The sequence below is a fragment of the Salmo salar genome, chromosome 22, assembly GCF_965601325.2.
Source record: "Salmo salar chromosome 22, fSalSal1, whole genome shotgun sequence".
NCBI classification, from domain to species: domain Eukaryota; kingdom Metazoa; phylum Chordata; class Actinopteri; order Salmoniformes; family Salmonidae; genus Salmo; species Salmo salar.
The window spans coordinates 13,293,014-13,306,343 of NC_138312.1; the positions used below are offsets into that span (position 1 = coordinate 13,293,014).

Genomic DNA, 13,330 nt, shown 5'->3' on the forward strand with positions numbered 1-13,330 from the left:
CGCTTAATACAACACAGCAATGGTACCACTCCATATCTTATTTGCCACTTGGCTGCGGTCCTTGTAGTTGAAGAGAATGTATTTCCTCTGGTAACTCACTGAGATAAATAGGGGTTAGATAATACTTTAACCTCAATGGCCTGAAACAAAGGAGAGAACTATTCTATTAAGCTTGGGGAGGGACTAACATCTATAATAGACCAAAGCTTACAAGAACACAATAAAGGACTGGTTACATTGGATTTCACAACACAATACATGGAGAAGGTTCTAACAAAGATGTAAGATATCTGGGGCTTTAATATTTGAAATTAGAATATGTGGCATTCTATAGACAATAAAATGTCTTTATAAAACAATTTTTTCCCCCAAATTCATTGAGATGTTACAAGTGTATTAGGAGCAGAAAATACTATTTGAACCTTTCATATTAAACAAATATGTGCTTTCCTAATATTATTGTCCTGAGGTTGAATAGAATATCCCATCATAAAGCAGGATTCTGTAGGCAACTAAATAGTAGATGAATCACTTGTAAATGGCCTTAGGCTAACCCCCTTGTGGGAGAACATCTGAATGGAAAACCTGTAGGGCCTCTCTATCCTATGTAAAAGGAAAAAAACTGAACATGGACGTCAGTACTCACCACGGTCGTCTGCGCACGTCATACAGGTCAATCTTATTGGGTGCTCTCCAAGGAGTGGCTGGAAAAAGGAGGAATACAAAACATCATTCTGCAACTTGATCTCTTTTTTTTTTTAACTTGATCTCTCATTTTTATCCCCAATTTTGTGGTATCCAATTGGTAGTTACAGTCTTGTCCCATCGCTGCAACACCCCTAAGGACTCGGGAGAGTCGAAGGTCAAGAGCCATGCGTCCTCCGAAACACGACCCTGCCAAGCCGCACTGCTTCTTGACACACTGCTCGCTTAACTCGGAAACCAGCTGCACCAATGCGTTGGAGGAAACACAGTCCTGCTGGCGACGGAGTCAGCTTGCAGGCGCCCGGCCCGCCACAAGGAGTCGCTAGAGCGCGATGGGAAAAGGAAAACCCGACTGGCCAAACCCTCCCCTAACCCGGACGACGCTGGGCCAATTGTGAGCCGCCTCATGGGTCTCCCGGTCAACGGTCGGCTGTGACACAGCCTGGGATTGAACCCGGGGCTGTAGTGATGCCTCAGAGCGCTGCGCCACTCGGGAGAACTTGATCTCTTTTACCTCTATATCTATACAATAGTTATAGTGAACGTTGATAATATCTTTATTCATAATGGTCTAGGACTTACCTGGGTAGTATCTTGTGACCCCCGTCGAGCTGCCGAACACCTGCCAGCGTAGAGAGCTGTCCTCCCGGCGGTTATCAATAAACACTCTCTCTAGAGCCTGAGTCCAGTTCAGCTCATTGAGGATGACTGGGGCTGCAGGGCAGGAGGAGAGGAGAGGAGGGGGGAGGAGATGAGAGGAGACACTATGAGCACAGCCACGGAGGTACAGTACAGTCCAATCGACATAGTTTTGACGCTATGTGACTGTTGGATGTTTAATGTTCCTTGAGAAATGTAGATTTGCAAAGGAATAGGTTGACAGTATTGAAACGAGAGTTCAGTTCACATAACAGGGTTGACCTTAAAACGAGGGACAGGGTTTTTTATTACCTTAAAATGAATCACTAATCACATTAAATAAATAATGATCTTTGGAAATGACTTTGTCAAACCTTTAAAATAAATAGGGCTTTACAGTGATGGTGAAAACTTTGGGTTTCAAATCTTCCTAGAAGTAACAGAGAATGCTTTCAGGGACATGTCAAAATGGTGACTTTTGACCCTTCAGCAAGTTTTCATTTAAAACGTATTCAATTTTCTATATTAAAGGGCACTTCATTAAATATAACAGGCTTTTAAAATTCTACAATTCTACAATTTCTACTTCAAATATCAAAGGGACGCAAAAAAATGCACTCATTTCGTGGAATTACCCTTGTACTGTGTGTCCAGGTCAGGATAATGTAAACACAAAACAATACAATCTCTCTTCGGGCTGAATAACCTTGTCCACTCTGACAGTGTGGTCTGACTCCATAAAAATGTATATATGCAATCAGCTGTCCCAGATCCGGAGGTGGTCCTCAGCAGTGTGTAGCAGGCATCGCTGTAACCTGGACGATATCTATACGGTGGAGAGCAGTGGAGGAATCACACCTGACATTGGTCGAGGTCATGTGTCACTGAATATGTGGAGACAGCAGTTTGGACGATGCTGCATTTGAATAGAGAGGAAAAACAATGGTGCTATTTATGCTGCTGCTATTTCCCCACAGAGACCATCAAAACAGCTTGACTGTCAGTATGTGTGTGTGTGTGTGTGTGTGTGTGTGTGTGTGTGTGTGTGTGTGTGTGTGTGTGTGTGTGTGTGTGTGTGTGTGTGTGTGTGTGTGTGTGTGTGTGTGTGCGTGCGTGCATGTGTGCGCGCGCGCGTGTGTGTGTGTGGCCTGCAGTGTAGATGGCTGACATTACAATAGAGGTGGCTCACATCTGCATAATACTCCCGGTCAGCTTGTGTCTTCTGAGGTGTGTGTGTGTGTGTTTAAGTTAAGGTCACAGCTATATCTCACAGGTCAGTAGTACTTTATGAAAGAACGGGACTGCCAAATGCTGAAGCGCGTAGCGCATAAGAATCGTCTGTCCTCGGTTGCAACAACTCACTACCGAGTTCCAAACTGTCTCTGGAAGCAACGCCAGCACAATAACTGTTCGTCGGGAGCTTCATGAAATGGGCTTCCATGGCCAAGCAGCCGCACACAAGCCTAAGATCACCATGCGCAATGCCAAGCATCAGCTGGAGTGGTGTAAAGCTCGCAGCCATTGCACTCTGGAGCAGTGGAAACACGTTCTCTGGAGTGATGAATCACGCTTCACCATTTGGAAGTCAGACGGACGAATCTGGGTGTGGCGGAAGCCAGGAGAACGCTTCCTGCCCGAATGCATAGTGCCAATTGTAAAGTTTGGTGGAGGAGGAATGTTTTTCATGGTTTGGGTTAGTTCCAGTGAAGGGAAATCTTACCTCTACAGCATACAATAACATTCTAGATGATTCTGTGCTTCCAACTATGTGGCAACAGTTTAGAGAAGGCCCTTTCCTGTTTCAGCGTGACAATGCCCCCGTGTACAAAGCGAGGTCCATACAGAAATGGTTTGTCGAGATCGGTGTGGAAGAACTTGACTGGCCTGCACAGAGCCCTGACCTTAACCCCATCAAACACCTTCGGGATGAATTGGAACGCCGACTGAGAGCCAAACCTAATCGCCCAACATCACTGCCCGACCCCACTAATGCTCATGTGGCTGAATGGAATCAAGTCTGATTAATGTGGTATTTTGTTTCCTGACACAAGAACAAGCCACTTGATCCGAATATATAATGGCGTATCAGAATTTGCTGTCTGTCTAGACAGAAAAAGACTTTGAAGTCAGATTTTGCAGTAAAAAAGCAAGTCCCCGCAGCAATGTTCCAACATCGAGTGGGAAGCCTTCGCAGAAGAGTCTAAGCTGTTACAGCAGCAAGGGGTACCAAGTCCATATTAATACCCATCATTTTAGAATGAGATGTTCGACGAGCAGGTGTCCACATACTTTCGGCCATGTAGCGTATTCATCCCCCATTCAATCAGAACTGGAAAATATGCTGAATGTTAAGCAGAGTGATATCCATATATTCCCTCACCTGCATGTCGCTCTCCCCCTCTCTCCCCTTCCATTAATACCTTGCATGTCCTGCTATTTCTCTCTCACCTTGCATCCTGTGCCTGCTTGAATGCCATCCACCCCACCAACGCACCCTCCACCACCTTCCCCCACCCTTGAGCTGCTGCCACGGAGAAAGGCTTTCACTTCCTGTTTAATAGCTGAGCTGGAGTCAGAAGATGGGGCGCGCAATCAGAGGTTTAATGGGCGCCTGATTAAAGGAGAAACAGGACGAGACGCTGAGCTGAGGAGAACTTCACTGGCTTTCCTGATTTAATTACTCAGCCAACCACAGCCAGATAAGCTCCTGAACCTCCAAGTCCAGCTTTTCTCCCCTTCTCGTTTGAATTTCACACAAATAAACGATCATTATCCACTTTTCCCATGATTTTCAATTACTGCGCCGAGTTGCTGATGAGCTGTCAGGTTAGAGAGAGGGAGAGAAGAGAGAAGAGGCCCGACCTGCCCCCACTCCCGCCCTCGCCCCCCCCACCCCCACCCCGACGGCCTCTAAACACCACTCACACGCCTCATTTGCTGGAGCACTAATTCAAACATTAGTATTCACACTCTTTTGTTTAAAAATGAAACATTCCGTTGTTGAATTGCCCAGAAACTATTACATTCAAAGTCAAAGTTAGATAGTTAAACTGAGGATGTTTTGTATAGAACCTCTTCAAAATTCAAACAAGCTAGCTGTTAGTGAAAGGCCTGCCGTCGCTTGCTTTGTAACACACGAACACGTGCACGCACTCGAGCACACACATACACACCAGCACTAACCAGTGACTGGAGGGGAGGAACATATGAGAGCCAAATTGCTCTTGTCACCAAGGGGAGCGCCTCAACATGTTTTCCACTAAATTCAGAGACATAATCACAAAAAAAGAAGAATGAAAGGAAAAGAGCAGGTTGGAGAGAATTTTACAGATGTAGATAAATAGCGAATTGGAACAAACAGGGAGCGAGAGAGAGGCAAGAGAGAGCGAGAGAGGCAAGAGAGAGAGAGGCAAGAGAGAGAAAGAGAGAGAGGCAAGAGAGAGAGAGAGAGAGGCAAGAGAGAGAGGCAAGAGAGAGCGAGAGAGGCAAGAGAGAGCGAGGCAAGAGAGAGAAAGAGAGAGAGGCAAGAGAGAGAGAGAGAGAGGCAAGAGAGAGAAAGAGAGAGAGGCAAGAGAGAGAGAGAGGCAAGAGAGAGAGGCAAGAGAGAGCGAGAGAGGCAAGAGAGAGAGAGGCAAGAGAGAGAAAGAGAGAGAGGCAAGAGAGAGAGAGAGAGAGGCAAGAGAGAGAAAGAGAGAGAGGCAAGAGAGAGAGAGAGAGGCAAGAGAGAGAGAGAGAGGCAAGAGAGAGAGGCGAAAGAGAGAGAGAGAGAGAGAGAGAGAGAGGCAAGAGAGAGAGCAAGAGAGTGACAGACAGAGAGAGAGGCGAGAGAGGCGAGAGAGAGAGTGAGTGAGTGAGTGAGTGAGTGAGTGAGTGAGTGAGTGAGTGAGTGAGTGAGTGAGTGAGTGAGAGAGAGAGAGAGAGAGAGAGAGAGAGAGAAAGAGAGAGAGAGAGAGTTTCCTCCTGAGAGACCTGAAAGAGGCAAGCTGGTCCTAGGGCTCAACAATATACAGACTCTATTTCCTTCCACTGTGAAATACACCATGACAAAACAGACTCTGCTGCACTGTGCACTACCATTTCCTCCAAAAATATGTCAGGCTTTACAGTAAACATGGGCCATCTCAGTGGGCTGCTGCTACAGTAAACAACAGAATAACCACTGGCTTTTGGCAACTGTTGGCAAAGATACCAAATTGACACTAAAAGCATATTCATTATTGAAATAGCTTAATAGGGCCACCAACACAATACTGCCCTTCAAAGGGAAAATGCAGTAACTACGAATTTGGTCAAAAATCTGTTGTAATGGCTAGGTATATCATCTGATTAATGTGGTATTTTATTTCCTGACACAAGAACAAGCCAGTTGATCAGAATATATAATGGAGTATCAGAAATTGCTGTCTGTCTAGACAGAAAAAGACTTTCAAGGCAGATTTTGCAGTAAAGAAAAATACGTCATGACTACGCTTTGCCTCTCCAGGGCAGAGTGTGGGCACAGGGGGATTGTGTGTGTGTGTGTGTAAACACCACCTACTGTCTGAGTACGCTAGGCTCAAAGACATCCAGTCAGGTCCCACCCCAGAAGACACGGGCCGGGAGTTTTATGCAGATGTGAGCCCCCTCTATTGTAATGTCAGCCAACCACACTGCAGGCCACACACACACACACACACACACACACACACACACACACACACACACACACACACACACACACACACACACACACACACACACACACACACACACACACACACACACACACACACACACACACACACACACGAGCGTATCGAAGAGAAAGGAACGCAAGCAAACAAATTCTCTTTGATTTATCCAGCTAGGATGTGCCATGACTTTTCTGGACAGTTGATAAAAATATACATTTCCCCTGTGAAAAATGTGCACACGGAGGCGGACAGGGCCCCTGAGCGCTGCGTTGGGCTCATCTTTCAAGTAAAACAGGCCTCTCTCTGATATCTTTAAAAGGTGATTCATCAGCTCGCCTTTGCCACTTTATGGAGCAGGACTGCACCCCAAGTAGGGAAACAATTATATGAGTGGGATCTACGGAATATCCCTGTGTGAGACCATCCCTCACATACACACAACGGACCCCCACTTCACACACATTATTCACGGCGCCATCAAAATGGATCTTTGTCTTTCTGCCTAATATTAATCCAGTATTACAGTACACTAACACACACACACACACACACACACACACACACACACACACACACACACACACACACACACACACACACACAGTGTAATATATCACAGGGTAAATACAAACGATCCCTCATAAAAAAAATCAATTTGGGACGATAAAACTCAAGCTATTAATGGACAAAACCTTTGCAATAACCATTATCCTCGTCATCATCGTGGTGAAGATCTTTATGCCGTTCCTCTGATGAGTGGCCAGGAACCAGCTGCATGGTGGTTGTGATAGAACTTCAACTCCCCATGCCTTAGTAAAGGAGGTCCTTCTAACAAACACATACAGTACTCATTTGTTTTGAACACACACGGAACAGGGGTAGTCATCTTTTTTTACACCGGCAGATGTGGTTTATTTTAGGGACTCCAACGATGACATAGCCTGCGGAAATCAAAGAAGGGTAAAAATGCCAAGCCCCACGTGTCACGATTGTCGTTGGTAATGGAGGACCAAAACGCAGCATGTATGTGTAAGCTCATCTTGACGTTTATTAACTCAGAATGAACGTACAAAAACAACAAACAAGAGAACGACCGACCGATCAACAGACAGTCTGGCAAGGCACAAGGCTAAACACAGAACAATCTCCCACAAATACACAGACAAACACACGCAACTAATATAGGACTTCCAATCAAAGGCAACACCACACAGCTGCCTTCAATTGGAAGTTCACCCCAATTAACTCAACATAGAAATAGATCAACCAGACTACACATAGAAATACATCAACATAGACCATAACTCAAAACCCGGAAATAATAAATCAAACGCCCTCCTAACTAACACACCACCCTGAACCACATAAAACAAATACCCTCTGCCACGTCCTGACCAAACTAAAATGACAATTAACCCTTATACTGGCCAGGACGTGACACCACGTCCTTCTCCTTAGCGTCCACCATCCACCTCTCTCTCTCTCTCTCTCTCTCTGCTTCTCTCTCTTTCTCTCCCTCTCCCTCTCTCGCTCGCTCTCCAAGGCTGTCTCCTCTCCTCTTCGTCTGGCTCGGTGCTTAAAACCCCGGACTTACAAACCTTTCATCCCGCAGATGAAAAACAAATAGCTGGAACTGGCACCACCTCACACATCTACAAAGACTATGGAGAACAAGGACTGGGCACTGAAGGTCTTTTTTGATTATCTCCAAGTTTTAGAGATAGAAGAAGAAGAAGATTGACGGACACAAACATAATTTAAAAGTACACTTCCCAAAACATATGCTAATGCTATTTATCACAAAACAAAATGGATGGAAGTTTCCTTAAACACCTATGTTCTCAAAATGAGGATTTCTTAAATGGAATGTATTTACAAAAACATCCATAACCAACTGAAGTAATACTGAATCGTACTCAAATAACATGCAGTAACACTAACAACCTAGTAATACCACAGCTAATATACCTGAATATGAGGTACATGAGTTAAACTGTGTTCATAGCGGATAAAATGTTTGAAAACACTGTATTTCTGATTGAATTCCTGTCCTGCTCCCGAACCGCCTTGAACTGTGAAGAGGAAATCAAACCCAGAACGTCTCCGACAAATCATGAATACGGAATGAGAGACTGCTGAAATCTAAACCCTTTCCCCGCCCAAATACCTTTTTCTAATTAAAGTGATGCAGTCAATAATAAACAAATGAAATATATTTTCTGAGCTTGGTGGTGAGTGAAGTGGAGTCTGGTGTGCTGGCTGTTCTCATTAGAGTGTTGGTAAACGATAGTGCCCCTTCACTGGGCACACACTTTAGGGTAGGGGGGTAGGCAGGAGGCGGAAGACAGAGCGAATCAAATCAAGAGGAACGGTAGAAATATAAATGATTTCAGCTGTCTTCTCCCTCAGAGTGAAAAACATACATTTAAATCCTATCTCCCTTTTTTTTTCCGCACACAGTCATTTTCCTTTTACGAATCACTTTAGCTTTTCTTTCTCAGTCTCTCACTCCTTAAATCTGACTTGATGTTGAGGAGGAGTGAGCTGATCTCCAGCATAGCGTGAGCTGGGTGACAGCGAGAGAGCATGTCTATTTCTGCCACAGGATGAGCCTGCAGTGGGCTGTGCAGACTGCACAACAGGATATAGACTTTCAGATGTCATTTTACTGTCTTTCGCTATTTTTCTTTTCGCCTAAATGACTTGCCCTATCTTTTCGACAACCCGTTTTGTTATAATGTAAATGAATTACCCCTTTACCCATGTAAACAGATAGTGGTACTCCTCTAAAAGTTACAATAAGGCCCACTAATTGTATGTACTATATAGTTGGAGTCCTGAGTATAGAGTGAATGACTATCTAGATTAGTTCTCCAAACCTTCATCCGTTCTCTTCTCCTTTAGTTCTAATGCCTGAGTGTCTCTAAAAGATCATGCTTTTGTGGTAGTGTACCTGGGCAACGCCAGCAGACTATAGATCTCTCAGAATCCCTTATTGAATACTGCAGTGCTTTCAGAGCCTGATTCATTCTACTGAAACCCCTCCGATACCAATCTCTCCCTCTGTTTTAAACCCTCTACTAATACCCCACAGATATCCTCTCTATCCACTGTAGTGTATTTCCCCCACGATTTCTGTTCTGTGCCTCCTAGTCTCTGTGACTTTGTCTCTTGCTCTTCCTGTGTCTCCATGACGTTGCATGTGTTCCATCGTGTTTGCCTAAAGCCTTCCAGAGGGGTGTCCACGCCACAGCCACCTTGGCAGAGCAGGGGCTAATATTCAAAGACAGGGAACATGTGCCTTTAGTTGGTGGTTTGGGCATTGATGTTTGTTGGCTTGTTTGCACTCTCTCTCTCTCTAATTAGTTGGGAGAGAGAGCGAGAGAGCGCGAGAGAGAGAGAGAGAGAGAGAGAGAGAGAGAGAGAGAGGGAGATAGGGACAGCATCCTCCCTCCACAGGAGAGGAGTGAAGGATTAATCCTTCCATTCAGTCCAACCACCAAAAGCTTCACTTCACCCACTCTTTCATCTGCACAGACAATTAGTCACTGCTCTCCATTCTATTGTAATCGGTACATTACTCACTGTGGATGTGTGGAATAGAAAGACAACAACACAGCCACTGGGAAAAAAAGCATACGGGGGATTTTTATTCTCACTTCAAGACTAAAAACTATTTTTTTCTGTACTTAAATACTCTTGTCTTTTTCTTCATTATTCAGTTAATATGACGACAGCAATGTAAATATAGCAGTACGTGTGTTTAACCGGTTATCTCTTAAATGAAAGGCAACAAAAAATATGAGGAACCTGGTTGGAGCACCACCAGTGATTACGTACTAATCTATGTACAGCTGTAGGATCTTAATTTGACCACTCTGTTGGAGGGGAACTTTCCTGAAACGCAGAACATTTAAAACTTGTAGTATATTTTAGGTTTAAAAGGCTCCTAAAGTTTTCAATTTCCACATAGAGATTTCAGACTCTATTTTCTCTTACGAAAATGTATCAACCCCTGTATCAAATGTATCAAAAATGTTCCATTAATTATAATCCACATAATAATTTACATTTCCTGCTGCTGCAGGATTCTTTTCCTGCCATAGTAATCAGGGTCAAATTAAGATCCTTCATCTGTATAGCAGCTGTGTCTGCAAAACTGTTAACAATATCTACAGCCCTGGTGCAATAACCATTAAATGATCTAGCTGCGAGACTTCTCTGAAACTAAAGACAGACCCAGGAGTTAAGCGCATGATGGGATTCTTTCAGTGGCTTTTATTTAACTCTCCTCTTCCTGTTTCTCTGGGATTCCCTGTGAGATTGTATTCCCCTGGGCTCTTCCCCAGCAATTATTCAGCAAATCCCTCCCTGCCGTTTGTTCCCTCAACGTTTCCCCAACATTCCCCCACCACGAGAAGAAATCCTTTTTTCTCCACAATGCAACAGCACCACCCACATCAATGTATTCCTCGGTGGCTTTTTCTGTTGCGGTGTCCGTTCTGTAATAAGCATTTGTCACGACTTCCGCCGAAGTCGGCTCCTCTCCTTGTTGGGGCGACGTTCGGCGATCGACGTCACCGGCTTTCTAGCCATCGCCGCTCCATTTTTCAATTATCCACTTGTCCTGTCTTGTTTCCATACACACCTGGTTTTCATTTCCCCAATTAAGCTACTTGTATTTAACCCTCTGTTTCCCATCATGTTTGTGTGTAATTGTTTCATGTTGCTGTGGTGTCTTTTTACGCGCTTTACTTTTGTTATGTTCCGTGTTTTGAGCGCATTTGATTTATGTTGTGCTCTCGTTTTGGAACTTTAATAAAGTGCGCCTGTTTACATCACGCTACTCTCCTGCACCCGACTTCGCCTCTTTTACACACGCTGACAGCATTGATAATTAGAAGAAAACTGTTTGAATGTTTGACCTAAGCTAATTAGAAAGTTTGCAGACTCGCCAGCAGGAATCCGCAATGGGATAATGAATCATAAAATGGTTCATTACTGCGCCCAGGGAACACTCTCAATCTCAATAAACGGACATGGGCCCTGGCAGACAAATCAAACTAGGACGCATACACTGCCTCATTTATCTGCTAAAAAGAACACAATAAAAAAGGTACCCCCTTTTTTTGCTCTAAACGGTTTCTATTATTAAAGTGTCTCTCTCCTGATTCTCCTTTTCTCCTTCTCTCTTTCTACAAACCCTCCCTCTCTCGCTCTCTACTTCTCTCTCTCTCTCTCTGACTTTTTCTCTTGATCCATCTCCCCCCGTGTCAAAAACCTCCGCTGCTGCCGTTTCATTACTATGCATAACACACTTTTGTATAATCTCCTTGTCATGTAACAACCACCTTCCTCAAATATCACAGAAGACCAGTCATATTGCCAACATTTCCTAGTTGGGCCCACTTCTAGTAGATGTTCGTTATCAAAGCAGTAAAATAGCAACCCCCTTCAACTACACAGAGGATGAGTGCTCATAATAAACTCTACCCATGTACTCCATCCACAAAGCACAACACAGAACACTAAACTCATCCATACCATAGCCCACTAACACTTACTGCCATATACTGTACACATAACACCACACAATACTCAAGCCCCTGTGTAGATAGTACCCTGTTCCAGATCAACAGTTCCAGGCTTTTGTTCTCTAACGCTGACCCTCTCCCTCTCGTCTGGCTGCTCTGCTCTGCTCTCCCTGGGTTGGGCAGACAGCCTCTCCTGCTCACTAACAATGCTGCTGCTCCACTGCTCCTCCAATAAGCCCAGACCTCTCTAGACCCACAGGCAAACATTCCACCCACATCAGCTCCCCGTCAGCTCTCCCAGGCAGCTCTGGTGTTTCAGCGCCGAGTAGCAGCCATCTCCTTTGGTACTGTCCCTGGCCTGCCCTCTCCAGAGTTCTCCGAGCCCCGGGACCCCAGAGGTTGAAATGTCCCAGTCTATTTTCTCCACGTGAAATTCAGCTTTAACTTCCGATCCCTGGGGCCGTATGTATCAAGTTCCTCAGAGTAGGAGTCTGAGGATCAGGTCCCCCAGTCTATGTAATCGCATTCATTGCGATCGAAAAGGCAAAACTGATCCTAGATATGTACGCTTGATACATATGGCCCCTGAACATTTTCTTGACTTATTCCTAATAACATGATTTTATATAGCCCGACACCACTGGTCATATTATTTTGTGCTACTGCTAACTCAATGTCCAAATATGTGGTTAGAATTGATGATACATTTGTTACTGACACAGGCTAGGCTACTGAATGATATATGGAGTAGAGTGTGGGGACGATCAGCATCCGTATACGAGTACTGCATTTTACGAGCTACTCAACAAAGAAAAAAAGAACAGAACTCAAACAACATGCTCAAAACGGAGCTGGTGTCAAAACTGGAGTAGCTGAGCCAATCTTTCCACTGCAGACTACGCACAGGGAGTTGATTTGCCCACAACAACAGTAAACATTTTCGGCAATGCAAAACTCTTAAAGGCCCAGTGCAGTCAAAAACATGATTGTCTTATGTTTTATATATATTTTATAATATGAGGTTGGAATAATACTATGATATTGTGAAAATTATGATAATGCCCTTTTAGTGTAAGAGCTGCTTGAAAAGAATGTCTGAAATTTCAGCCTGTTTTGGTGGGATGGAGTTTTGGCCTGCCTGGTGACATCACCAGACGGTAAATTAGTTAATAGACCAATAAGAAAGAGAGTTCCAAACTTCTCTGCTAATAACAGCTAGTTTTCAGTTTTCCCCTCCCCTAGCAAAATCTTGCTTGAGAAATTGCTCTTTGTTAAGAAGCTATTTTTGTTTCTTTTTGACCATTTTCACAGTACGGTACTTAATTGTTACCCAGAAATGATTTGATATTGACATAAAAATGGCTGTATTGGACCTTTAAAAATGAACATCCTCCCAGAGTACTCCATTCTAGTACTGTGTTTCTATAATCCCCTGCAGGCTCAATCAGAAAGCCTTTATTCCTATACAAGCCCAGTGAAGAGAGAATCCAGGGCCCTTGAGAGAATCCAGGGCCAGCGCAAAATGTCTGCAGGAACAACAGGCAGGACTGATTGCTCTATAGTCGTTCGTCCATGGTCTTTGACCCCTCTTCCTGGATAAGCACAGGCTAACTCTGACAAGATTGGCCTAGAGAGGCTGCTGGGAAAGCTTATTATAGACCTGTTGGCTAGCCTCCATACCTCGGAAATAACAAGGGCTCTTCTGACGAAGAGGAAGACTGCAAAACAAAACGTGTGGAAATGGTGGTCTATCTGTCAGCAGATCATTTGAGATACAGC

General features: G+C 44.3%; 1 protein-coding gene across 3 annotated transcripts in view; it reads right to left on the reverse strand.

The window, feature by feature from the left end:
• The window catches only part of LOC106582605 (voltage-dependent calcium channel subunit alpha-2/delta-2), a 363,243-nt gene that overhangs the window by 44,384 nt on the left and 305,529 nt on the right, over positions 1-13,330 (reverse strand). For all 3 annotated transcript variants that reach the window (XM_045705262.2, XM_082967380.1, XM_045705260.2), the window contains 2 exons: positions 1,288-1,419; positions 647-704 (listed from right to left, as the gene is read on the reverse strand). In XM_045705262.2, the coding sequence (XP_045561218.1) occupies positions 647-704; positions 1,288-1,419 (190 nt within the window). The remainder of the gene's footprint in view (positions 1-646; positions 705-1,287; positions 1,420-13,330) is intronic.